At 47.9% G+C, this 27,900-nt stretch overlaps 1 protein-coding gene across 1 annotated transcript in view; it reads right to left on the minus strand.

Moving 5' to 3' along the window:
- Positions 1-996: 996 nt before the first annotated feature.
- The window catches only part of LOC121452291 (protein farnesyltransferase subunit beta), a 66,182-nt gene continuing 39,278 nt past the window's right edge, over positions 997-27,900 (minus strand). Inside the window, exons 7-12 of the mRNA XM_041658334.1 lie at positions 24,738-24,824; positions 17,793-17,922; positions 14,957-15,089; positions 7,809-7,920; positions 6,411-6,525; positions 997-2,360 (exon numbers count right to left, since the gene is read on the minus strand). Coding sequence (XP_041514268.1) covers positions 2,229-2,360; positions 6,411-6,525; positions 7,809-7,920; positions 14,957-15,089; positions 17,793-17,922; positions 24,738-24,824 — 709 coding nt within the window. The 3' untranslated portion in view covers positions 997-2,228. The remainder of the gene's footprint in view (positions 2,361-6,410; positions 6,526-7,808; positions 7,921-14,956; positions 15,090-17,792; positions 17,923-24,737; positions 24,825-27,900) is intronic.

Below are 27,900 nucleotides of genomic sequence, written 5' to 3' on the forward strand. Positions count from 1 at the left end.
TATTTCCTGGGGTCAAATGCTGTTAGTAGTGTCTTCTCCTGAGGCCCCACATGACAAAATATGGATCAAACCAAACCTGAGACTTCTCTCCAGCCACCTGAAGGCTGAATCGGGAAGCTCTCCAGAGAAGGAAGCAGAGAAACGGCAGCACAAGCCTGAGACGTAGGATGGGGCACAGCCTTTCTTCGCTCTCTTGCCCAGCTCCACCTGCCCTTCCCGGCCCTGCTCCTGGGGGTGAAGACATCTCAGTCCCAAGTGGTTTCCTGACCTCAGTGACTGCAGTGCTTTAGGCTCCTGCCTTCTCCTGCTGTCAGTGGTGGACAAACACATTTGGACATGTTAGATTGCATCCTAACCCCCCCCCCCTTTTTTTTAGCATAATAGACATTGCCAGGGTGGGAGTTGCATTCAGAATGCAGCCGGGTTATTTGCATGGATGGAGTTTCCTCTGAGGTTGTCTCCTTTCCCAAAGGGCAAGCCACAGAATGTTGCTTTCTTGGCCTTCCTTGTGAGACAGTCCTTCTAGTAATGGCGGTATTCCAGTGATACCCACAGCAGCCCCTACCTATGGCCAGGATGTCCACCCACCAGCCCTAGCTATGCAATGCCAGAGCGAAGTCCCTGCCATGGGCAGGTTAGAGACAAACACAGATGTCAAAATTCAATGTGTGGAGAAGGTGGCCACTCATATGCAGGAGACAGGAAATCCCCATAAGCAAACGGGCACCTGGAAGGAATTTTCTTGGTATAGATAGAAGAGATAGTGTAGAGGGCAAGAGGACTTGCTGTTCTTCCAGAGGATCTGCATTTGGTTCCCAGCATCCACACTGAACCCACTAAAAACCACCTGTAACTTCAGAGTCAGGGGATTTGGTGCCCTCTTCTGGTCTCTACAGACACTCACATTCTCTCTCACATTCTCACGTACACGCACGCATGGATATACACATACACATCTAAATTTTTTTCTTAAGAAAAAGAAAAAAACAGCATAGAAAATGTTACTCTTTTATTATTTCAAGGAGGTAATACATAGTCCAGTACACCAAAGCAAGAGGGAATCAGAGGCAGCAAATGGTCAGTGGTTTCGGGAAGAGCCTCATGCTGCGCCCCCAAGCTCCTGTCTGCCTGCTCACATGAAGGCTGAGACTGTAGCAGTGGATGGGTGGCCAAACTCAGCCCCCTGCCGACTGTGAAAGGGCCAGCGCAGAGGCAGCTCCAGGATTCGGCACACTGGCAGTACTTGCCCTACCACCAAGACCACTATCACCACGGCAGCCAGCTTGCCTGCACTGATTCAGTTTCAGTGAGCTTGGAGTGGGCAGGGCAGGGATAAATCCTGAGTCATCAATTCAGATGAACACCTTAGTAGTGTTAATACCTTGGATGAGAAAAGACAACACTGTTTTGGGGGTGGGTGAGAGAAACGAAGGAATAAAGGAGCCAGGGCTGCAGCACAGCCCGGAGGAGGAAGAGGGCCTCTCCGAGTACATGATGGGGAGAGGCAGGGCTGGGCTCTGGGAGAGGCTGCTTCCTCTGGCACAGAGTTGGCCTAGAGGTTGATTTTCCAATCATAATTGGTTACCTGGGTCTAGTCATCATACCTAGGACAAAACAAGTCTTGTTTACACCAAAGATGGCCTTGGAGAGATGCCTGGCTCGGTTCTCCCAGGTTGCGGGGAGGAACTCAAGCTAAGACCCTTCTCCATTCCCAGCCGCTGTCCTTTGCAGATGACTGGGGTGAAGGAGACAAACAGGCACTGCTGTAGCCCAAGGGTCTTTCCCAGGGAGCTCATGCAGGCCCACAGCCCACCCTGGCATGGCACGGAGCTGACATTTCTACCGAGTGGGTACCATCTGGTGACTGAAAGGTGGTGTGCAGGAGGGCGTCACAGCAGTGACTGCGACGCTGAGATACTCACACCCTCCATTTCAGCATGGTGGGCCAGGCTGCTTGCTGCCAGGAGAGGTGGCTTCTTCCCAGCATGCACCGCTCTCCTCCAACCCCACTACGCAGGCTCACAGAGTTTTGGCTTGACAGGTATGAAAATAATTTAAAAAAAAAAAAAATCACACCACTGTGTGTTCCAAACCCAGAGCTGCTGGCTTTGTTTTGTTTGACAGGCAAGGACAAAGAAACCACAACTCCACAGTGGCCGAGGCTCACATAAGCTACCCAGACGGAGAAACCTTGTCTGACGGGGGAGCTGGGGGAGCCATGCGGTCCTCTAGTTGGTGGTCGGATCTGAGGTCAACTTGTCTTCACATTCCTCAAAGCCTGGGACTGGCTTCTGCAGAAAGTGTGTGGTGGCCTGGATCACCTTGTCAGGCCCAATGTTGTAGACGGGGTGAGTGGGCTGCTGCAAAGAGAAGAGACGCGGGTTCGTCACCAGTGACTCTTGGTTGGCTGGAATTCACCCAAGGAACTTAGACTAAAGGAGCATGAGTGATACACACAGGGGCTTATTCCAGGCCCAAATGTGCAAAGACCGGTATCCGCTGGAAACCGGTCATAGTACACACAAGGGAACATGGCACGGCCACTTATTAAAGACATACTTTCAATGACACAGGCAATGCTCGTGCCTAGCTGAAACACACTCTGGAGTTTGCTGGACTTTGGAATATCCACGTTGACTTTACCTGTTACGTGCAGCACCTCCCACGTTAAGTATGTGTCCACCTCTAAGCTGTCTCTTGCTCCAAAACCTTTTCTTAAGCATCATAATTTGTTTATTACTAAATTTTTTTTTAGTTAGCAGACAAAGTACTAAGTTTGTTACAGCGTTCTCTTCGTTTCATTCTGTTTTTAAGAGGCTGGCTGGCATAGGCTGGCCTCAGATGTAAGCTGGGCTTGAACTCTTGATCTTCCTGATTTCACCTGTAGCGCCACAGGTGTGCACTACACTGGCCTTCATGGTGACATTTTCGTGTATGCTTTATGATTTGTTTTTATTTGCTTCTTGGCCCCCCACTTCTGCTGGTCCCCAAACAGTGGCCCCTTTGGATTTCATGGTACATATATCACACTGCCCTTCTTCCTTCCCTTAATACCTCTAACATAGAAAGGCCGCATTTTCTCTCATGTGGAGCCCAGATCAAAAGTGCAAGAGGAAAGGAGAAGAGAGGGGTGAGGAACACTCTAACTTGTAACAGCTAAAGTTTGTACATGACGTGCTGTATGCTGATCATATCCCCCCGCCCCGTATTCCCACCTTCCCTCTTAGCACCCCTTCCCCACCCGTTAATCCCCTTTGTCCCCACAGACAACTTGATGTCTAGTTTCATGTCATAGATATGTGCATGTTTGATGTGTCTGTATGCAGCCTAGGACCCACAAAGAGAGAAACCATGGACCTTCCTGAGACTGCTCCATTCGCTTACTGTGTTTCCAGCTGCAAACGACATGACTCTATTCTTTATGGAATGAAGAGCCCATCTTTCGGACAGGATGTCCCCTCCCCATGCTGCGATTACAGGTGCACACACAGCCCCGGCTCTCAACTCTTGGAGTGCCGCCACGACACTCGAAAGCTGTAGCTTCTCAAGCATTTTGGATTTAAATGAGCAAAAGCACTGCACAAAAGCATCTGGAAGCTCCCTTTCTTTCTTATGGTTTTTTGTTTTTGTTTTTAGACAGGGTTTCTCTGTAGCTTTGGAGCCTGTTCTAGAACTAGCTCTTGTCAACCAGGCTGGCCTTGAAGTCACAGAGATCCGCCTGCCTCTGCCTCCTGAGTGCTAGGATTAAACATGTGTGCTACCACTGCCTGGCCTGAAAGTTCCTTTCAAAACAAGCTTACAGCTATGACAGAGAGAGCAGGGGCTGGCCAGCACTGGGCATCCACCAAGACAGCCTTCACTCTTTCGATACTTGGGAGTGTTTCAGCTATTAAAACGGTGAACATCTCTGTGTTCATAGTTAAGAATAAAGAACACAGCTCTTTCTGAGGGTGAGAGTATCCGGTCATATTTTAATTCTTTTACGTTATTTCCCTGCATCACAGAAAAACTTAAAGTCTGAACAGGGCAGGGTTTTAGAGCAGTATTCAGGGCCCTCTCTGGGAGAGTGAGGAGGAGGAGGATACAGCTGCAGAAGATTTTCGCTTTCTTTATACCCACACACCCATCCTGTGTGTGGGGAGGGTCAGAAGACAGCATGTGGTCGGTGGAGTTGGTTTTCTCCTATTGTTCAGGTTCCAGAGTGAGCTCAGGTTATGAGGCCTGGCAGCGAGCACCCAACCTGCTGCATCATCCTGCCAGCCCCTCATTTATTTAGACAAGGTCTCATGTATCCTAGGCTGGGCTCCATCTAAAAGGACTGCAGCTAAGAATGAGTGAATTTCTGATCTCCCGCCTCCACCTCTCAAGTGCTGGGCGCCACCATGCTTGGTTTATACAGTACAGAGGGACCTAGGGTTTCCTGCGTGCTAGGTGAGCACTCAGCAGCTGAGCTACAGGCCTAGCCCTCTGCCTGTACAAAATCTCCAAGAGACAAAGAGAGGGAAGCTGGACATTGCAGTGAACACCTTTAACCCTAGCACTCGGGAGATAAGGCAGGTGGATCTCTGTGAGTTCGAGAGTTCTAGGCCTGCCAGCCAGCAGCACTGCAGAGTGAGATCCTGTCTAAAAGTGGGGAGGGGCAGAGGCAGGAAGCTACCCATGGAATTTCATGAGGTCAGTATATTTTAAAACAAATTGAAAAACAGATTATAATAAAAAAAATTCCTATCAATCTTAAAAACAGTTTTCTATTTATTTATCTACTTGGTGTGTGTGATGCAGGGCACAAACAAGCCATAGCGTTCGGATGGCGGTCAGAAGACAACGTGCAGGAATCAATTCTCCCTTTCCAATGTGGGTTCCAGGGACTGAGCTCAGGTTATCAGCCTTGTGTGGGAACCCACCAAGCCATCCCACTGGCCCTCATGTGTGTCTAAGATTTGGAGCTGACCTTGACTGAGGGGCTGAGGAGATGGCTCAGCTAGTAAAATACCTACTTTGAAAACACAAGCCACTGAGTTTGATCTCCAGTTCCATGGTTGGTGCACTTGACAATCTCAGTACCAGGGAGGCAGACAGGAAGATCCCTGGGGCTTACTGACTGGCTAGCCAGCCTGGCCCAATAGGCAAGACCCCAGTCCCAGTGAGGTGCTCAAGTCCAAAAACAAGGTGTACAGCTCCTGAGGAATGACACCTGAGTTTGCCCTCTGGCCTCCACGTGCGCCTGCACACGTGCCCCGCCAGAGGCTGAACCAGGTGTAGCAGATGCAGCCTACAATCCCAACTACCCCAGGAGGCAGGGGCAGGGAAACTGGTACAAGTTCAAGGCCAACCTGGTCTACAGTGTGAACTGCTCCAGAGTGGCACAGCGGCGCCTGACAAAGAAATGATTTTTCAGCCGGCTGTCCTCTATGTGCACCTCCAGCCTGAAACATTCCCCAGTGCAAACAAAGGAAAGACGCAAAAGCCAGGAGAAAAGGTAAGACTTGGTTGGCTGGAGAGATGGCTCAGAGGTTAAGAGCATTGCCTCCTCTTCCAAAGGTCCTGAGTTCAATTCCCAGCCACATGGTGGCTCACAACCATCTGTAATGGGGTCTGGTGCCCTCTTCTGGCCTGCAGGCATACACACAAACAGAGTATTGTATACATAATAAATAAAGAAATATTAAAAAAAAAAAAAGGTAAGACTCAGTATTTCTATCTGCTGGAGGCAGAGCTTCACAATCTGGGTGGCCGTGACAGGTGGCTCTGTGGACGGTCTCCGCTGCATTTGCTTCTTGGGCTCATGTCTAGGCACAGAGTGTCGCCTTCTGCCAGGTTGCTGTAGCATGGGTCATGGCAGGCAGCATCCTGCTCTTTTCTTGTGGAGCTGGGGGCGGAGCTCACAGCTCTTCAGACTCATCTCTGCATGGACCCAAGCCATGAGCTACATGCCTAGCCTCAGACTGCCACCATACGGGGGAGGCATACACACCAAGCACCCCCCCCCCCCCAGCCATTTGTTGCTGACTCCAGTCCCAGGAAGGTAAATTCCCAGTAACCTTGACTCAGTGACCCCCACCCAAAAATGTACAGCCACGACTATCAACTTGTTCTGATATAACGACCTGCTATTTCGCTTCTGTAATTCGCTAATGCAGATACCCAAAGATTGTTCTAAGTTGCCGTAATCACTTCGCTTGGCAGAAGGGAACAGGTTTTACTTGTTGCATAGATGAGGAAAGTCTTCACTTTGTTTTCCTCTTTAAAAAGTCTGTCTCCACACCCTTCCTTCATAGCAATCTCCAGTTTGGCTCAGAGATTCATCCTGCTAGCAGTTAATCAATGAACTCATTGAATTATAATTGGATTGAGTCTATGGTCTTTTCCTAGGGTCACACACTCCATAGCAGAACCCCTGCCTGCCTTACCAGAGCATTTTCAGGCACACCCATGATCACGTCGTGCAGCAAGGCTCCACTTCCGAAATGCTGGGCGATGGATAAGCCACTCAGACAGTAGCAGGTGTGGTAGAAGTCACGGGACCTGCAAGGACAGACAGCTCTGAGAAGCCCTGTCTCCTCTCTACTACCCTCTCCAGAGGCCTGTCTGATGCAGCCCTGCTTTGGACCCTTTTCCTCTACAGGGCCAGAGGAAGCATGGCTGTTCCCAGCAGTGGGTTTAAAGGTCCCATTTCCCAGCCCTGCCGAACAATGGGACTCTAGTCTTTTCTTTCTGTTTTGTTTGTCTGTTGGAGGGATGAAGGTGGAACTCTGGGCTTCCCACATGCTAAGCCAGGACACCCTCAGCCATGGGAACTGTCATTTGGTCTTCCCAGCCCTCTGGAAAGGGTTCACCAGTGGTAGTACTAAGTTAATGTGTTTCTCTAGAAAAATCACCAAATGTCTAGAATTCAAACACACTCCTCTTGATAATCTGCTGGGCAAGCCTTTCCCTGAGCAGCAGAGTGGTGGTGGCAGCAGTGTTTGTATGCCTAGCATAAGCAAACATCTCAGATTCTAGTTGCCTTCTTTATTTACTCTACCATACACAATATACCACATCGCATTTAGTCATTTAATCTACGCTAGCACGGTTGCTGGATTACAGTCTGCTAACAGCACTCACTGGCTCCAGAGGCCACTCTACTTTGTTGTCCTATCTTGCACATCTCAGATTCTAGTTGCCTTCTTTATTTACTCTACCATACACAATATACCACATCGCATTTAATGTACGCTAGCACGGTTGCTGGATTACAGTCTGCTAACAGCACTCACTGGCTCCAGAGGCCACTCTACTTTGTTGTCCTATCTTGCACAGGATGACCCCAGAACGACATACATACTAAATCCGCCACCACTCATCTGTATCCCCATCCACAGCCTGTTCTAGTTAGTGGGCTTAACAAGGAAAACACAACACCACACTAAAGGAAGCTGGGCATGGTCATATAGGCCTTTCATCCCAGAGACAGAGGCAGGTGGTGAATCTCTTGAGTTCAAGGCCAGCCTGGTCTACAGAATGAGTTCCAGTACAGCTTGGGCTATACAGAGAAACCCCATCTCAAAAAAAAAAAAAAAAAAAAAACAAAAGAAACAAAACTAGAAAAGGAAAGCTACCAAGCCAGTAATCCATCTGCCTCTCTGGGGGAGCAGGAAGGTGATATGAGCTGAGGGGCCAGAAGCGAAGGCTCGGTGGCACTGGAGGGGCCGCCTAAACCCTAGCACTTTCCCTGAACAATGTCAGTGCTAAGCAGCTGAAGGACAGGGATGCCCCAGGTTGATGGGCCAGGCGGCATATTCCCACATTCCCAAGAAGATACTCACTTGCCGGGCTTGTCCAGCAGGCCCCCCGCTGGGCACTGGCAGCACATCAGAATGTACTCCTGCAGGGCCTGCTGATGGAACATCCAGTGGCTCATGCTGAGGGCAGGGTCACCTGGTAAAGGACAGAGGACCCGAAAGGACATCAGTGGTTAGTCTCATCCACTCATTCTTGGTACACCGGCTAGCTTCATCACACAGCCCTCTCCTGAACACGGATGCAGTATACCAGCCAGCATGGATATAGTGGTCCCCATCTCCAGCACTGGTCAGTGTGTCCTGAGGACATTCCCGCTAGTCCTGTGGACTCTTGAGCAGCTAAGGAACACTTACTGGGGGTAACGGCCAAATTGCTCACTCTGACTTTTCTAATCTTGAACTAAATCCCAGACTTGCCCAGGGCTGGGACATTTGTCCCTGAAGGAACTACTGCTAACAGGTCCGCACCACAGACAGCATAGGCAAAAGCAACCAGCATGCTGGGAGCTGCGTTAAAGTTATCCTGGGCTTTGATTTTCTTTTCATTTCTTTCAATGCTGGCGAATGAATCTAGCACCTTGTGCAGGCTAGGCAAGTACTTCATCCCTGGGCTACATCCCTAGCCCTGGGCGCCTTCCTTCTCAAGTTCAGCCAATACAGTGAGAGAATACTGTGAGTCACACGGTTACCTAGCAGGGAAGGAGCGCACCACCCTGGTTCTTCTGCATTCCCCTATATAGTTACAATTATAATTCCATAACCATATGTTTTTCATGTAACACGTAAGCACAGACTTCTATTCTGCTACATCATCTCCATAACCATCACTGCAAATAGCGGTGAAACATCTCATTTAAGCAGGTGTACAAGGTAATCGAGAAAAGGAACAGTGCATAAAATCTCATAGATACAGGTATATAAATCCTAGGGTGGGTATAAAAACCTCTGGGTAAAATTTACAAAAGTCTAATGTGAACACAAACAGTGAACGAAGAGAATGTAAGCTCACACACTCTAGGCAATTTCTCTCTACCACTGAGACATACTCTCAGCTGCAAATATATGCATTTATTTTATTTTATGTGTCTGGGTGTTTCGCATACATGTATGTCATGTATGTATGTTTACCATGTGCACGCCTGGTGCCTGGGGCCCTCGGAGGCAGAAGAAGGCATCAGACCCCTGGAACTGGAGTTACAGATGGCTGTGAGCCACCATGTAGGTGCTAGGAATGAATGAACTCAGGTCCTTGGGAAGAGCAGCCAGTGCTCCTAACCACTGAGTCATCTTTCCAGGCCCACACACACTCTTTAAAAGGTAATGACAGACAGGAGGCCGGTGATACAGCTCAGGGGTCTCTACCTGATTTGGTTCCTGGAACCCACTGTCAGGTGTCTGACAACTTCCTATAACTCTAGCTCCAGGGAATCTGGCCCCCGCAGGCACCCACAAATGTGCACAAACCATACACACACACTGTAGGGATAAGTCCCGCCCCTTAGGGGGCGTGTTCGCCTCGGGCTAATGTTTACCTATAAATCTGGCGAGAGCGCACTCGCAGTGCTTGCTGGTCTGCTTTCCTGGTCTCTGCGGAACGGTGGTTCTGTAAGTCTATTTCCCCATTAAAGCTGTATATATTTTTACAATCTGTCTGCATTCATTTACACCACTACATTTTGGTGCCCAACAAAATGGCACCCAGACATGTGGACAACTGAATCCACTGAAAGTCTGAGAAAGCTTGAGAAAGAATAGAGTAAAGCATGTTTTCTTGGTAGCAACAATTTCTCGGTTCTGCTCTGCTTGCTAGAGGCAAGCAAGCGCTGAGGCTTCAAGCTGCAAAACCTAGCAGCTCTTTTTAAGAGGTCCTGCCACGAAACACTTAAACGGTGTTGACGAAAAGCTGAACGCATGCTTTTCGGTTTTCAGCTGTAGCAGGAAAAAAGCTGCGCCGTTTAAAAATGCCGGCTTTCTGGGCCATCCTGCCAGGGCAAACTCTGACTGTTTGAGGCAGGAGGGCCGACTACAGAGAGAGGACTTGTGTGTTGTCTGTGGACATAATGCTGCAACTTACTTGCTGGCAGGGACCTTGAAATGCCATAGAGTTGTGGCAGTAAACATGGCTACAGCTAGTACCTCAGCCATGAGGCTGGAAAGCTAAGGAATGGGCTGGATCCAGCTGTCAAAGCCACGGCTTTAGTCCTACTGATATTGCTTGGTAAATTAAAGACTCATGTGGTCAAAAAAGAGACATATACAGTAAAAGAAAGATTTAAAGAAAAAAGAAAACTTTTAAATGATTTACAGTGTGTTAAAATATGTGCAGGCTAAAAGTTGAAGTTCTTAAAGTAAAAAACAAAAAAAGGAAGAAAGAAAGTGAATGGGTGTGGTAGTACACACCTTTAATCCCAACACTTGGGAGGCAGAGGGAGATTGACCTCTGTGACTTCAAGGTGTGGTAGCACAAGCGTTTAATCCCAATGCCTGGGAGGCAGAGAAGGGCAGATCTCTGAGAGTTCAAGGACAGCCTGGTCTACAGAGTTATTCCAGGACAAAGATATACAGAGAAGGCGTCTCAAAAAATAAAAGAAAAAGTAAACGAAATAGAGTTAAAATAAAGCTGCACAAAGATGGAAAATACACAGAGAATATTGATACTGTATGCTATTATGCGCTCTTTGAATTGTTTGAATGCTGAGGAAAGAGCAACAGCTGCTAAAAGATATTTGTTTATAAATGCTGCTGAACCAGTCCGAGATAGATATTTTGAAAATACCTTGACTTTAAAACTTGGATCTAAGGACATGATGCTTTGGAAAGGAGTTTCTTCTTTTGTTTTCACAGAGGATGAGACTCTGTGGATTGCTTCTATCCCAGTATGGTGTGACGGACCATGCCCTCCTGAAAAGTTGCTGTGAACACGCTCAAAAAATTACTTTGCTCAACTGCCGACTGAGATGAACCTGGCACACAGGTTATACCATGAAAGACCTAAATAACAGCGCCCCATTCAGCAGGAAGCAGTTTGGAGAGAAAAAACTGCACCCATATTCCCAAATATTGTTTATAAATGTTCTTTTACATTTAAAGGGGGATATGATATAGGTATGAATAATTTACATTGATATGGATTTTGCTTTAGTGATTTAAATTTAAGGTTAATTTTGTTATATGTATATGTATTTCTGATCTTGATTAAGGTATGTGATTGTGTAGTTCATTTAAAAATGTAATGTATATAGGTTGTTAATGGATAATCATTAATAATAGTCAAGTTTGTAGTCATGTTAGTTACTAGTTAGACTTTCTAGATGTACATAGATAAATTTTAGATAGACATTCTTCATATCTTTCAAAGATTACAGAATAGGACATTTAATGTTTTAATAACTTAGGACTTTTCATGACAATGAGACACTCTGCTCCTGGCAGCACCAATCTACTTCAAGAGGAAGATGAGCATCGAAGAAGATCCTTATGGAGTTTGATAGCCATTTGGGCAAGAAACTGCTCTTGCCTGGACTATTTGCATAAACTGGACACAGAGAACCCGCAGGACTGCTGAACTTGCCTAAAGGTGAGATAATCTTTCGGGGTTCCTGATTCATGAAAGTGTCTGCGAGACATTCTGCAGGACACAACAGATAGAGACTGAACTGCCTTTGAAATTTCCTGCTTCATGGAAAAAGTCTGCTGTAGGCCGAAGATGGATGCCCCAATGGTACAGAGGAACTTTGGGTGACTGTCCAGGCAGCGAGATGTCTCTGTCATTTCTACAGTTTGGAAGTTGCTTATTTCTTGTTTGCTTAGGTAATATTGTATCTTTCTGGAGTCTTTGATGGAGTTGAAGAATAGTTAGTTATAGTTATAGTTTGCCTTAGTTATGATAAAGATTATTGTAATTTTTACTGGATAACTGTTTTGTTATATGTAATTTTGCTATATTAAGTTAAAGCCTTCCTTTTTTTTGTTTAAACAGAAAAAGGGGAAATGATGGAGGAAGGTCATTGGTTAAGTAATAAAGAAACTGCTTGGCCTCATAGGTTAAAACATAGGTGGGAGGAGTAAACAGAACAGAATGCTGGGAGGAAGAGGAAGTGAGCTCAGAGGCCATGCTCCCCTCTCCCGGGCACACGCAATGAAGCTCCGACCCAGGATGGATGTAGGCTAGAATCTTCCCGGTAAGTGCACCTTGGGGTGCTACACACATTATTAGAAATGGGCTAGTCCAGGTGCGAGAGTTAGCCGAGAAGAGGCTAGATATAATGGGCCAAGCAGTGTTTAAGTGAATACAATTTGTGTGTTGTTATTTCGGGTAAAGCTAGCTGATGGCGGGAGCTGGGTGGGATGAAAGGCAGGCCCGCAGCTCCCTCAACAACACACACACACACACACCCCACATGCACATTTTAGCAGGGCAGTGGTGGTGCACACCTTTAATCCCAGCACTCGGGAGGCAGAGGCAAGCAGAGTTCTGTGGGTTTGGGGCCAGCCTGGTCTATAGAGCTAGTTCCAGGACAGGCTCCAAAGCTACAGAGTAACCTGGTCTCGAAAAAAAAATTGAAAATTAAAATATAAGTAATAGTATATATAATTTTTGAAAGAAGAAAAGAAAAAGGACATAATAGAGGATATACAATTTACAAAGTAACCTCAGACCCCCTCCTATGCTTCTCTCAATAGCACCCATTGTGAAGTGTTTTGACATGATGCTAGGAAAAGCCAGTGGACACCAGTGGTGTGCACATGACCGCCCTGGGCCTGGCCTTTGACACTTTACATCATATCCTGGGGAGCTTTCTGTACACCACGACAGGTTGTGATTTATAAAGCAAGCCTTAACCACATACACTTTGTTTCTCATTTGCAAAATGAGAACATCCGAAGTCTCAGTGTCATGGGGGGATCAAACGAGAAAATGTACGGGAAACCGCTTGGCACAGTGAATGCTTGGGAAATCTCTGCCGCGCCAAAAAAGCCACCATCATGGAAAAAGAGGCAACATCTGTGGCTTTCCAGAAGCCAGCTCCAAATAAAGAGACCACCAAAACCTCAGTTTATTTCTTTCAGAAACGTCAGCCTCGAGGGCAACCTTCCTAATGCCGCGACCCTTTAATACAGTTCCTCATCTTGTGGTGGCCTCAACCATAAGATTATTTCCGTTGCTGCTGCATAGCTGCGATTGTGCTCCTGTGAATAGCAATGTAAATATCTGGCATGCAGAATGTCTGACATGCGACCCCTGGGAAAGGGCTGTCTGACCCCTCAAGGGGTTGAGACCCACAGGTTGAGAACCAGTACTCTCAGCAATTTCTGACAGTCCCACCAGAGATCAAGTTAGAACCTGTACTGTCCCAGAGTGCTGCTCTTGATGTGGCCCAGTATTCTGAGGCCTAAACCTGATGGCCCCAGGCTGGGAAGGGAGGACAGCGACTCTGTGTACTTTTTTTTTTTTTTTTTTGATTTTTCGAGACAGGGTTTCTCCGTAGCTTTTGGTTCCTGTCCTGGAACTAGCTCTTGTAGACCAGGCTGGCCTCGAACTCCCAGAGATCCGCCTGCCTCTGCCTCCCAAGTGCTGGGATTAAAGGCGTGCGCCACCACCGCCCGGCGACTCTGTGTACTTTTGATCAGTATCAAAAGTATCTACAACTCAACAACTCCAGGGAGATTAAAGCATAGGGCTCAGAGAGTTGCCACCGAAGCTTAGGTGTAGGAGGTAAAAAGCCTCATCTTTTACATTTGAGCAACTAGTTACCAGGCTGAGTCCACAGGAAAGTCTCCCTCTGGGCCAAGGGATCTCCAGGGGGGAACAAATTGGCAGCCAGCAGGGTGGCCATGACTCCCCCTCCCACCTGTGTGCCCAGTTCTCACAGGCAAGAATGAACATGGAATCAGACAGCATCGAGAGAGAGGGCGATCAGAGGCTCCGCTTGCTGGTCTTGCCTGCCCTGCGGATTTCTCTAGCCTAGCTGCTCAGGGAAGCACTGTCTAGGTCAGCTCACTGACTTGAAAAGGAAACACTTCTAGGGCTGGGTTGCAGCTCGGTGGCAGGGGTCCCTGGTTACAATTCCCAGTTCTGCCAAACAAAACAGTGGCATTCATAAAACATGGTTTTTCAAACAAACACAGAGCATTCTATTTATTTACTTTGTGGGGGAGGGGATCACATGTGGAGGTTCAACAACCTGCGGGAGTAGCTCTCTGTTTCCACCATGTGGGTCCCTGGGATTGAACTCAGGTCATCAGACTTGCCAGCAGGAGCCTCTACTACCGGGCAGTCTCACCCGCTCAAATAAAACATTTCTAATGGTGACACGCACTCCGGCCAGTGTTATCCCTTCGGTCCCTGTCCTAGCCACGCCCGCTCCTTTTTAACCTCTGACCTCGCCCGCCATTGCTCTCTCTCCCTGTTCTCTCTCCAGGTGTACACACGGCTTTGCCTCCTCTCTCTCTCTCTCTCTCTCTCTCTCTCTCTCTCTCTCTCTCTCTCTCTCTCTCTCTGTAATAAATATGTTACCTTTATGCCTATCTTTTGTGTCTATGTGTCTGTTACCCGCCGCCAGCGCTGCCGAGTGCCCTCCTGCTGGTGGGAAACTGTAGCCGCTTGCTCGGGTGCCGGACTCTGGAGCCGGCGCCCGGCACGGCTGGGGACCAGCCGGAGTTTGCTGCTGCTCTATGAGCCCGCCGGGCGGGGGAACCCCCCATATTTTTTAGGAATAAGAGCCAGATGTGACGAGTCTTTTCTCACAGGTTCTGGTTCTCTGACCTTTTGTAACTGCCTTCCCTATTACCATTTTGACTATGTGCACAGAGGGTTTTTCATGCTGACACGACCACACACAGCTCTGCCATGGAAGCCTATGGCTTCGTGCCCAGCTGAGATGGCGGCCCCAGTCACTATGGGCCCTGAGACAGAGCGGGGATGCTCCCTTCAGATAACAGGGAGTGGCACAAAGGAGGTTCATTCTGCCTCAGAGAGGCCAGGCAGCAGCGGGTGATCTGAAACCATGGGAACTGGATCCTACTCTGCATACACAGCCGCTAGACAGTAGGCTCCCTCCAGACCCGCTCTCAAGATCCCAGGCAGACAGAACTTCCTTCACCTTCTCTAAACAGCACTGGGTCAGGAAGTGAGCAGGGAGACGGTCTAGCTCCAGGAAGTGTAGGCTCACCTTGGGCGTGCAGAGCTCGGTGCAGCAGGGGCAGAAGCCCTGCCTGCCAGAAGGAGTAGCAGCCGTCCACCAGCTTGTTGCAGCGGCCCTGAAATCCTCCTTCAAATCGCATCTGCCGACTCGTCACCCATTGCTGAGAGAGACCAGAGGGGAGGCGGGTGTAAACCAGAGATACAGCAACCAGTGCCAGTCGGCGGGAAAAGTCTGGAGCTCCAGCTTCCCTCCCCTCTTCCCCCACAGCCATTTTGAAGCAACCACTGCCCGGAGAGGCGAAAGCTTTCACTGTTACATTTTTGTACACACACACACACACACACACACACACACACACACACACGTGTTACTCTTTGTCTCCTTCACTGCCATTTCCTGTTACCCTCCCAGGCTGGTTCTCTTCCTCTCCCCAAACAGACATCCTTCCACGTTCACGTCACACACATCCCAGTGCCCTCTCTTGTTCCCACTACCCCGACAGCCATCCTTGCTTAGGTCCAAATGGAGGCCGATGCGGAGTGGAGAAGCCGTGCTGGTGTGGGAGGCCAGCAAAGGTCTCTTAAACACAGCCTGGGGCAGAAAACTCAGGCAGAGTCATCTGTCTCTTCTTATCATGGCTCAGGGGAGCAGTTTCAAACGGAGGGGAATGTTGGGCTGATCACAGGCGATGACGTCAAGCTAGTCCTGTCTCACCAGGACCCTGAGGACATTCACTCCAGAACAGGACTGAAGGTAGAAGCCATTGATCCTAATCAATGATCCTAATTACCAAATGATAACTCCCTGGTCTAGCCTGGGGAACCAGGTTAGGTGACAGAAGGAAAATCTTATTGTGAAGCTATAGGCTGGCCCTTGTTACTACAAATGATACCACCACTTCTGGCTTATCGCCACATTTCTTGAACACACTCCATCAAGATAGCCTTGAAGGCTGAGCAGAGCCAACTGGCTGGGCAGACATGATGCCCTCTTCCTCCCAGCCCGAGGCCTCAGAGCTGCCCCGCTGAAAGGGAACAGTGTGTTATGCCCAGTGCCTGGAGTACTCCTAGACTGAGCTCAGGCATGGAGGCCCAAGGGACTCTTTAGAGGGAAGTCTAGACTGCCCGTGACTACAATGGAGCTTCCATTCTATCCCTCCCCGGTTATGGCAGCACAAGTCAGTCTTGGATTCTTAAAAGGACAAAGGCCTGTGGATTTAGACAGCAACACCTCCCTAGTCAGCCTAAAATGAACCCTGTGCTTCAGGGACTGCCATTTAATGGCAGTGGGCTAAGCATTCAGAAGGAAAGGGAGGGGGACACTCTATGCTTTTACTAAACCCACAATGTGAGTGGATTCAAGCCAGGCTAACTGCTTTTGTTCCAGTGCCTAAAGCCATGGGCTGATTCTACTTCCCTTGGCTATCAAAAGCCCTTAGATGATATAGGTGTTGGTCTCTCTCTCCCTGTTTGTTGTTTTTTTTTTTTTCTTCCGATAGGGTTTCTCTTTGTAGCCCTGGGTGTCCTGGAACTGCTCTGTAGACCAGGCTGGCCTCAGACTCAGAGATCCACCTGCCTCTGCCCCCTGGTGTTGGGACTAGTGGCGAGCGCCTCCACCACCACCACCTCTGCTGGCTCAGGTGTTGCTAAAGGGAGGGAAGGGGGGTGTCTCTGGGAAAGGGAGAACTTACATTTGGGGAGTACCTCCTATCTACAAGGCTGTTTATGTATGTTCTCTCCTGTAACCCTCAAAGAATACGGATTATTATTTCTACCTTCCAGAAGGAAACGCGACAAAGCAGCTAGAGCAGATTACACAACTGGCCCAGGGGTTCTGGGCTGAGAAGCAGAGGCAGGGTCCAAGCCTACAGTATTGTCATTAAAACTTAGGCATTCCCTGCTCTGTTCCTCATTTTTGCCTGCAACATGGGACTTTACATTTCATCTCTTGGTGATGATCAGATTTGAAAAAGTATCTACAAAGCTGGTCATCCGGTATCGATTTTCCAGAACCTTCATTGAGTATGCCGTGTGAGAGGCTTTCTTTCACAATGAGGTCTAAATGCTGCTTGTTACACCACAAAATATAAAAGCAGCTCTTTAGAGGGCTCACAATGGCTCAACAATGAGGGCTTGGCATCTGTTCGTAGAGAGAGCTGAATGTCAGTTGTAGCTGGTTTGCTTTGATGATGGCCAGGGGAACACATGCTCCCTAACAGACAAAGGGAATACATTCTCTCTGTGTGTTCTAGGCTTCCCTTAAACTGACTGGTTTCTGAACACTGGCCAAGAGCTTGGGGTCTAAAAGAGATGTTCAGACCTCCTGATAGCAACCCCACCCCCACCTTCCTACCACCTCCCCTCATTCCCACTCTGCCTGGAGAACTCGCTGGAATACAGATACAAAATTTTCACAGGTGATAAATCTTTGACCCTAAAATGCTTCAACGCTCTTCTCATAGTTTCTTCTTTTAGGAGATTCTAAGACAGCTGGTAATACCGAATCCGGAGGGCCATAGCTATTTTTCTTGGGTATTGGGAAGGTACTCTCGTTCATTCCAGGTGGCCGGAGGACATACGACCACTCAGGGTCTGTGCAGAAACCTCCAAGCAGCCAGAGGGAGAGGTAGGAGAAGGGAGCCAGCCCAGAGCAGCTGTTTGCTCCTTCAGCAGACTCGCATCTGTGCCGAGCACCAACAACCGCACCTGAGCCTTCGTCCTGGGACTGGGAGTCTGTGCGCTCAAGGCACAGACTAGACTCTATGCTCTTCAGCCCTCCCCATCACAGACCTCCCTAAGGTCTCAGATCAGGCTCCCATCACCAAACCTGGGCTTGGGGAGAGGAGGGTGCAACAGCTACTTACTAGCAAGCTCTTCAGGTTCAAAGAGCGTTCCTTCTTGAGGATGACCAGCGCAGCCAAGCCACAGAAGGTGTAGCCGCCGTGGGCTTCCATCCCTGGCACCCCACCGATGCCACCTTCCCAGTTCTGGCACCTAGGAGAGGGGAGAAGCAAGACTATGGCAAGTGCACATAGGAGGACAAGCGTCATCTCTGTATCCTGGGTGGCGGAGAGTGAGCTTGCTCTGATTAAAGCATAAGGTGTTACCATCATGGATAGAAATACACTGATTTATTAACTTGCATGCATGTATGTATGTTATATAAATGTATATATGGGGCTGGCGAGGTGGCTCAGTGGTTAAGAGCATTGCCTGCTCTTCCAAAGGTCCTGAGTTCAATTCCCAGCAACCACATGGTGGCTCACAACCATCTGTAATGAGATCTGGTGCCCTCTTCTGGCCTGCAGGCTTAATAAATAAATACATATTTTAAAAAAAATGTATATATATGTATGTGTGCATGTGTGTGCACATGCGTGTGGAGACCAGAAGTCAGCTTTGGGTGTTGTTCCTCAGGATAGCTATTGACTTTGTTTTCTGAGAGTCTCTCACTGGAACTTGGGGATCATATTTTTGGCTAGGATGTCTTGGCCAGTGAATTCTAGGGATCCCCTAACTCCACCTCCACAGTGCTGGACACAAGCATGTGCCCCAGTGTCTGGGTTTTCACATGGGCATTGGGGACTGGATTCAGGGCCTCATGCTGTACAGGAAGCACTTTGTGTGCTGAACTATCTCCCCAGCCTCCGATGTACTAATGACTGCAGATTCTTCTTCCTAAAAAACAAAGCCAGAAGCCTTGGAAATTTAGAAACTGTCCACTTGTATAAGAAATGTAGTAGCACAGGTTAATACGCATTGGAGAACGTCACAAAGTCCTATACGTAGAAGAACCAACAAGTTAAAATAAAATTGAGCCGGGCGGTGGTGGCGCACGCCTTTAATCCCAGCACTTGGGAGGCAGAGGCAGGCGGATCTCTGTGAGTTCGAGACCAGCCTGGTCTACAGAGCTAGTTCCAGGACAGGCTCCAAAACCACAGAGAAACCCTGTGTCAAAAAACCAAAATAAATAAATAAATAAATAAATAAATAAATAAATAAATAAAAATAAAATAAAATTGAGCTGGGCTGTGGGTGGCGCGCACCTTTAATCCCAGCACTCAGGAGGCAGGTAGATCTCTGTGAGTTCGAGGCCAGCCTCGTCTACAGAATGAGTTCCAGGACAGCTGGTTTGGGTTACCTTGAGTACCAGGTCTATTAGTGAACACGTTTGCTTTTATCTAGCTTCCTCTATATAGCAAGTTCAAAGTCAGGTTGGGCTGCATGAGATTCTGTCTTACACACACACACACACACTGAACTGAATACCAAAGCCCAATAAAATGAAAGAGGATATAAAAGGTATAAATAGCCAGGGTAAAGAGAATAAGAAAGTCATGGTGTTGGCAGTGCACTCCTTTAATCCCAGCACTCGGGAGACAGAGGCAAGCAGAGCTCCATGAGTTGAGTCTGGTCAACAGAGCAAGTTTTAGGACAGCCCAGGCTACACAGAGAAACCCTGTCCCAAAAACGAAACAAAGAAAGAAAGAAAGAAAGAAAGAAGAAAGAAAGGACAAAAAGCAAGTAAGCATGAGAGAACATTAAGCACAAAGGCTAGCAACAACAAAATCCTAAAAGCTGGATGATAGGTGATATCGGCTAAGAGTACATAAACAGCTGGTTAGAGAAGCCTTCCTCAGTTCTGGGGCAGTGGTGGAGAATCAGCAGCAGCCAAGAGCAAGACCATGTTTGATTACCATGGTGCTTTGAATAAGAATGGCACCCATGGGCTCATCATATATTTGAAGCCTGGTGACCAGGGGTGGACTATTTGAGAAGGATTAGGAGGTGTGGCCTTGTTGGAGGAGGTGTGTCACTGGGGGCGGGCTTTAAGGTTCTGAAAGCCCACGCCAGGCCCAGTCTCTGTCTCTCTCCATTTCTACCTCTCTAAAATCCACAGTTCCACCAGTAAGTGAGGGGGCGGTGAATCCCAGCTTCTGTGGCACAGCAGAATGCAGGAGGAGTCAGTGGGGCCACCACCCAGCACAAACACCCCACCTTCCCTGCTAGGAATTCATACAGCTGCCTGCAAGCGTCACACCCTAACAGGGATTCGCGAGCTCAAGAACAGTCGCACAGATACCGATATATGAAAACTCCCTGGAGGACAGCATGGTCTTAACTCACTTTTATGTACATGACTTCTCATCAGCCCGTTAGTACTGAACTCAATGCAAACAGAGTAGCTAAGGCCTAGATATGTGTGCAAATCTCTGATATGAAAGACAGCCCCTTGCTCCACAAAGCGAAGTGGAGGAGACAACGCTGGGCACAGAAGAAAACTGCTTAATGTTGCATCTTATTTTTACTTCTTAAAGATTCATTTATCTTTAGTGTATGGGTGTTTTGCCTGAATGTATGTTTGTGCACCATGTGCAGTGCCCATAGAGGCCAGAAAATGGCATGAGATCCCCCTGAAACTGGAATTATTATAGAAGCATGTGAACTGCCCTGCTGGGAGTTGAACCCAGCTCCTCTGAAAGAACAGCCAGTGCTCCTAACTGTTGAGCCATCTCTGTAGCCCTTAAAGTTGTTTCTTAGATAACATCGTGTGAATATAGTTACAAGGATGACAGAGCCAAACATACAAGAATATAAAAAATTAGTATGGGGAAGGGGTGGGGAATGAACTCTGGAAAATTAAAAATAAGATTAGGGAAGGACGAAAAGGTAAATAGTAACAAGAAAACGTTAAGAGATAGAAAACAGACCCTCAATGAGCTTAATAAAAACAATTAGGCCGACCAGCCACAGGAGGCTCGGAATGCTGGGAGAAGCCTGCTTCCTCAGTTAACAGCGCTGAATGAGAGCATGCACAGCTGATCAAAGTGCTGAGAATGAGGGATGCCCAGCACTCATCCTTTGAGAGGACCCTGACACCACTCCCTCTACAGCTCAGAGAACATCTGAGGGGGTTGAGAAGAATCTAGGGGCTGTGGGATGCTATCTGTCAGGCAGAACACTGGCTGCTCGTTCAGGGGACCTGCAGCCATTGCAGTCATGACCTCACAGCACCCGTGGTTGCCAGCAGTGACCTGCACAGGGTCTGTCAATGGTTCCTCCTGGATAGGAGAGGGGCTCACAGGACCCTACGCCCCCACCTGATGAATTCTGGGGGAGGGGCAGCCATGGTCTTGAGTTGTGTATCCACTGAGGAGCCCAGCAGGCTCCAGTGGATAGCTCCAAAGCCACGGTTACACAGACAACCCTGGGTAAACTCACTGAGTCACAAAACAGAACAGAAAGACATGCATGTGGGGAGGGGACTTGGAGAGAGGGTGGGAAACTGGTGGGAGGGAGACAAGGGAGGATGGTGGTAACTAGGACACACTATACACATATACAGAATTGTCTAAGAATAAATTTGATAAAATATCGTTAAAAATGACACCAGGTGGTGGTGGCACACACCTTTAATCCCAGCACTCGGGAGGCAGAGGCAGGCAGATCTCTGTGTTTGAGGCCAGCCTGGTCTACAAAGTGAGTTCCGGGACAGCCAGGCAGAAACCCTGTCTCAAACAAACAAACAAACAAACAAAAAATCTTTATAAATGAGATATTGTAAAAGGAGCAAGCTGAGTATGTTGACATACGCCTACAATCCCAGCACTCGGGAGACTGAGGCAAGAGGAGCAGAGGTGCTAACAGTCGGATTTGGGCTCACAGTGAGGCCCTGTTTCAAAATTAAAAATAAAGGAAAAGTTGCCAAAGAAATACCACAACGCAACTTCTTGGTCCGAAATCTGTGCTTCCAAACGAGAGTTCTGTGAGATGCCTAACACACACCGAGAATGATCCCCACCAAGATTCATCATCACCCAAAAAGATTCTCAAAGTCTCAGGACAGGCACATGAGGAGGTGATGGAGAAAAAGGCAAATGTAAAACAAAACTGCCCAGGAGACTTGATGGCCCTGGATGATGGCAGGCACTGTGGTTACCATCACAGGCAAACTCACTTGAATCCTGTGTATTCTAGATTTATATACAATTTAACATCCCATCAATTGCCACAAACAAATATGCCTGAGGCTCAAAGGTAGTAATAAACAGTAAAACTGTTTCAGTCAGACCTCACGTTCAGTGAGTGACCTGCCAGGGAGCCTTCCCGTCGACCGGGCTGGACACCCCAATACAGGGCAAACCATCTCCAAGGCCCAGCTGACAGGGAGTTCAGTGGAGCGTTAAAACTTGGAGCCAACAATTACAGAGAACTGGTCTCCTTCGAACCACCCTATCTTTCTTTTTCTTTCTCATTTTTTTTCCTTCTGGTTTGCCCAGGGGATGGCCACAGTACCCAAGCGGTAGCAGTGGCAGCCTGGGTCTTGGGGCAGGGCAGGGCAGCCACCGTCTTTAGCAGGAAGGAACAGGCTACTAGAAAGTGAGGACAAGCCAGGAGAGTCAGAGATGGAAAAACCCAACTTCAGCTCAAGTTTCTACCTTGAAAGCACATACACAGCGGGCAAACGGAGCAGCTTGGAATCCTAACTGATCTGAGATCTGAGCTGCCGCCCACTGCAGGGCAGAACTCTGTTTGAAGTTTACAGAATGAGTCTGACGAAGTGGCTTGACTGCTAAAACAAAAGCTTCCTTTGAAGTCATCTAACAGAATGCATTCTCTCCCATACGCCATCTAACAGAATGCATTCTCTCCCATACGCCATCTAACAGAATGCATTCTCTCCCATACGCCATCTAACAGAATGCATTCTCTCCCATACGCCATCTAACAGAATGCATTCTCTCCCATACGCCAACCTCAATGTCCATGACACAGTTCAAAGCTATCCAACACATGAACACCCAGGAAAAAGACATCAATTCCAAGTTACCTACATGCTGAAAAGACCTAGACACGAGCTTTTAATTTTTATTTAATTATTATTCTATGTATATATGTATATTTTATGCATGAGTGTTTAGCCTCCATGTATGCCTATGCACCACATGCATGCCACATATCCATGCAGGCCATCAGAGGGTACTGATCCCCTGAAACTCAAGTCACAGTCAGTTATGAACAGCCATGAGGGTGCTGGGAATTGAACCTGGATCCTCTGGAAGAACAGGCAGTGCTCTTAACAACTGAGCCATCTCTACACACACACACACACACACCTCACCCTTTGGAGACAAGGTCTCACTATGAAGCCTAGACTGGTTGGTCCAGAACTCCGGGACACAGTGGGTCTTTCTGTCTTAGCACACTGAGCAGTGCTATGCTATGGTGCATGCTACTGCACCTGATTCTCCCAAGGGTTTTTAAGTGGATATAGTTACCTACTTACCTTGTGAAGTGAAGGAAAGGACACTGGGAAGGAATAAAAAGATGGGACATCTCAGTTGAGAAACGGAGCGCTAAAAAAAGAGCCACCCCCAGGGACTGCCGAGTCTCCGCCTCTAAACTACCACCATCAGGCTGCCAAATACTGTGTCCTCGATGACCGGAGTCACTCTGAAAATCAGGCTCACTGGTGAGGACATTGGACAATCAGAAGACAATGGAACAATGCTTACAAAATCCAGACAAATACACTCAGCACCATTGCTAACCTATTCATCTCTGAATGAACAGATCACCAAGCAGGCTTGCAAAGAAACACACACAGGAGCTTAAAAATGCATTTGTCAGGTGCCCTTTTCTGAAAATTTTTGGAGTATCATGCTTTATTAAAATGAATAGTAATCCTTTTTTAAAAGGAAAAAGGACAGAGATTCCAACAAACCAAAAAAATGAAGTGAATTTCACGCTGCAAGGAAGCTTCTAGATGCCTGCTGTGCAGCAAGCTAAGAGCAATCTGTCTAGATCTGAAGCAAGAGGGGTCAGGCTCCAGGGGGAAATGACCCAGAACACGCGCGCGCGCGCACACACACACACACACACACACACAGACACACACTGTATGAAAAATAACTCTGTAGTACTGGTAGAGAATTTGGAGATGAATTCCGGATAAATACATTGATGATATGTATGCTAACTCCAGGACAATGAAAGTTACACAAAAAATATGACCACAGTATATCATCTGATGTCACTGCATTAATATTTACAAGGTAATGAGTACAATTTTGATAAGAATAAATAAACAGCATACATATGTATACACATATATGCCATTTGCTTTTTATTTTTAAGAGGGTCTTTTGCAGTCCAGGCTAGCCTGAAACACAAGCTGGGGCTGAAGACGCCCTTGAATTCCAAATCAGCCTCCTGAGTGTTGTGATTATATGCCAGGTAAGTCTACCCTGGACCACCACACCCAATCCTGTTTCAGGCTTTTTGCTCTTAGAAACAAGTCTTTGTCTCTTCCATGCATGTGGGTGAGAGTTTCTGTAGGAGGAGAGTTACTGGGTTTCATGAGCAAGGGCGTTTTGAGACACTGCCAACTGCTTCGGTCACTGAGACGCCCACCAACACTACTCGCCAAACTTCCCGGCCTGTGCCATTCTAAACTGCAACACAACGTTAAATAAACTCTGAAAATAATGTCAAGTATTTGGGCCTGGTTTGTTTGTTTTCATTTTTGCTTTTTCGAGACGGGGTTTCTCAGTGTAGCCCTAGCTGTCCTGGAACTCACTCTGTAGACCAGGCTGGCCTTGAACTCAGAAATCTGCCTGCCTCTGCCTGTATTGGAATTAAAGGCGTGCTCTACCACCACACAGCTGAATAATTCCAAGGATTTGTAAAGGGCATAACATATAACACCTAAGACATCTCAAAAGTTTATATTCCCTTCCAGACTTTTAAGTTTTAACTTCTCTTGACCGCTTGCCCTCTAAGGACTGGGGCCACGTGACTTCTCTCACCTTGCTATCCACTCGGCCGTGCCTTCAAAGAGGTCTGGAGTGATGATGTTGGTTAGAGAGGCCACCGAGGCAGCACAGTACGCGCTTCTGGAAAACAGAAACAGAAGGAAACACGTTAGGCTCCCAGCAGAAGCCAGGACAAGAGGCTCGGTAAACTGCTCAGATAGACTGTTCCCTTTGCCCAGTAAGCTGCTGCCATGTTCCGTCTCTCTCTGCACAGCCATTCTTCCTGGGTCTCCGAGAGGTGTGCCAATCTGTCTGGACAGAGTTGCTCACGACACGGCTTCAGGGAAGGAACGTGACATTCTACTCTGCCTGCCTCCACACAGGCAGACCTACATCTGAGGACTCAGCGGCCATAACAATTCATCTCAAAAACAGAGTCAGCCTTTTTCACAGACGTAGAACAGTCCCCAGCATCCCATCCAGGCGCGGCTGAGGCTCTTCTCACTCCTTCAGACATCTCACCGCGGCAGACTTGGGACCTCTGGATGTGTGTGAAAGGTTAGCTCTGCATTTCCTACAACAGACACACTCCAAAACAGGCCACCACACTCTCATGGCTGCTTGGGCCACACAAACGAGACAGGAACAGGCATCCTTACACCTCTAGAGAAAAGAACGCTGACATCAAGCCGTTCGTCAGGCATACACAGAAACCCACATTTCAGAGAAAAAGTAGGAACAAGGCTTGGGATACGGCTCAGTTAGTAAAGTGCTTGCCAAGGTTTGATCAAACTGGGTATGGTAGTGCATGCCCATAATGTCAGCACCAAGAGGTAGAAGAAGGAGGGTCACGAGTTCAAGGTCATTCTCAGGTATGTAGCAATTTTGAGGCCAGGTTGGAAGACACTGTTTCAATTTTTTTTAAAAAAAAGGGCCAGATAGTGGTGGCTTTTAATCCCAGCACTTGGGAGGCAAAGGCAGGTGGGTATCTGTGAGTTCGAGGCCAGCCTGGTCTACAAGAGCTCCAAGACAGGCTCCAATGCTACAGAGAAACCCAGTCTCAAAAAAAAACAAAACAAAAAAAAAGGAAGAAACCTATCTTTTGGTCTTTTGTGAAGGGTGATTCTAGGGATCTAATCCTGGCTTTGTACATACCATACAAATTCTATTGCACCAAGTTATACTTCTAGCTCCTATCTGAAAATGAACAAACAAAACAAAATGTATGTATTTGAGCTAACTCTTGTGGTTCTATTCTTCAGCCCTAATTCTTCTCAGGACGCTCTTCCGTCTTCCCCATCTGTCATGGAACACACCCAGAGACTGTTTTGTGGCAAATACCCAGCATGGAAAGACAGAAATTATTTGTTTTAATCCTACTCAGAAATTCTTTTCTAAGAGCTCAGACGGAACATGAAAGGGATGGAAAACAAAGTTTGGCTTCCATCTTATTCGCTGTATAGACTTAACACGAAGCCAGACTTACTGAGGCATTCCACAAGAATCGCTACGGAAGCCATGGGCATGATTATCCTGCCAGCACTGTGACCAGCCAGGCTCCCACTGGCAAAGGCACAGCAGAAGCATCCAGAGCAGGCAAGGGGCAAGCGGGCCAGCGCCAAATGTTGCCATTTACCATATGCTAACTTTGAAGGTATGATCTAATTTCCTCCAGGCCTTGAGCCTCTCACAAAGGCTCCGCAGTGTTTGCAGAGGCTCTTGGGGTTGGGGGGGCTGTGATGCAGTCTGCCTCTCATCAGTGGAAGAAGTGACAGGGGAGGCAGATGTGGAATTCCGTCCTCTGGGTGTGACATGGCTGCTACAGTCTTGAAACCAGAGCAGCTGTGATTACTTGAATGAGATCCTCACAAGATAATGTCTATTAATATTCCTGTGTGGGAGGAGGAAGGGGGAGGGGCACCAGACTCCTTAGTGGAGACTCCGGTCACTCCCTTTCTGAACCCCTCCCCCACACTAGCTGCAGGAATCCTGGCCCAGTTGCACAAGGTCTTAGGTCTAGAGAGTGTGTAGGAGGTAGAAGGTTGACTTAGGGTGACAATTCTAGTGACCAGCTAACATGGCTGGATTGTTTCTTTGCTCTGTTATTGCCCTCTGTACTGAGGATGAATAGAAACACAGCCACCACCTCCCCAGGATGAGGAGCACAGCAAATGGCGGAACCAAGGATGAGCTGGGGGAGTACAGTTCCATGGCTTCTGCTAAGGGAGAGAGGACAGCGACCAAGGCTGAGCTGTCTTGAAGGCAGAGCTTCCATGGGGGCAGTTCCAATGTGGCCAGCTTTCCCCACGTGGCAGGAATTGGCATGTCATCATGCAGGAATGGCGAGTGTGTGTTCCCCCATATTGATGTTTGACATGAAACAGAAGCTGAGCTTTATGCCCCCCGAGAGGGAGTGTCAGTGTCCAAAGTCTGCAGGAGAAATCCCCGTGGAACTGCCTTCCTCTTTGTGGCACAGGGTGACATGCTCCTTGAAGGAGACACCCTTGGAGGGTCAAATTGCTGGAAGTATCAAGCTATGTTCTATATTGTTGCTCAGCAAACAACCATATATATAATGCCAAGATTCAGGGAACACTGCAGAATATAAGAATGTGAAAACCAGGAGAAGGGGTGGGGTAGTATAGAATCCTGGCCTCCTAGACAGGACGCGATGGTTGCCATCTTAAAATCAGGGCACCTGTGATTACCCATGTGAGACTCAGAAGATTAGGCCTATTAGTGTTCCCTCATTAGAGAAGGGCAGGGGGGATCTTTAGAGACTCCAGCCACACACCCTAACCTCCACAGTGACATGTGGGGTTTAGGTGGCATGAGAATACATAGGAAGTGGAAGACTGATTGGGACTGGGAATTCCAATGATGCAGCTTCTGTGAACCACCACTCGTGATTTTTGGGGATGCCGTTGCCCAAGTCACCCATGCTTATGCACAACCCCAATACGTTCAATGGTTTAACAAGCAGGGATTGGATGAAATTTTCTTTGATCTGTTGGTGCCCTCCTTATCTGAGAGGCACAGAAAAGGACTCCCAGGGGAAATCACACAACAGATACCAAAACCACTAGTCCCAGAGCACACAGAACAAGGCATAACTTGTCACGTACTCTCTTCCTGTCTCCCTGTTTCTAGCTAGCCTCACAGCTCTCCAGTTTGTCTGCTTTTCTCCTCCCTCGCCACCGACATCCAAACCCAAGTC

This window comes from Microtus oregoni, unplaced genomic scaffold (assembly GCF_018167655.1).
Source record: "Microtus oregoni isolate MIOR12 unplaced genomic scaffold, Mior012 000009F_ref0000495, whole genome shotgun sequence".
Taxonomy (NCBI): domain Eukaryota; kingdom Metazoa; phylum Chordata; class Mammalia; order Rodentia; family Cricetidae; genus Microtus; species Microtus oregoni.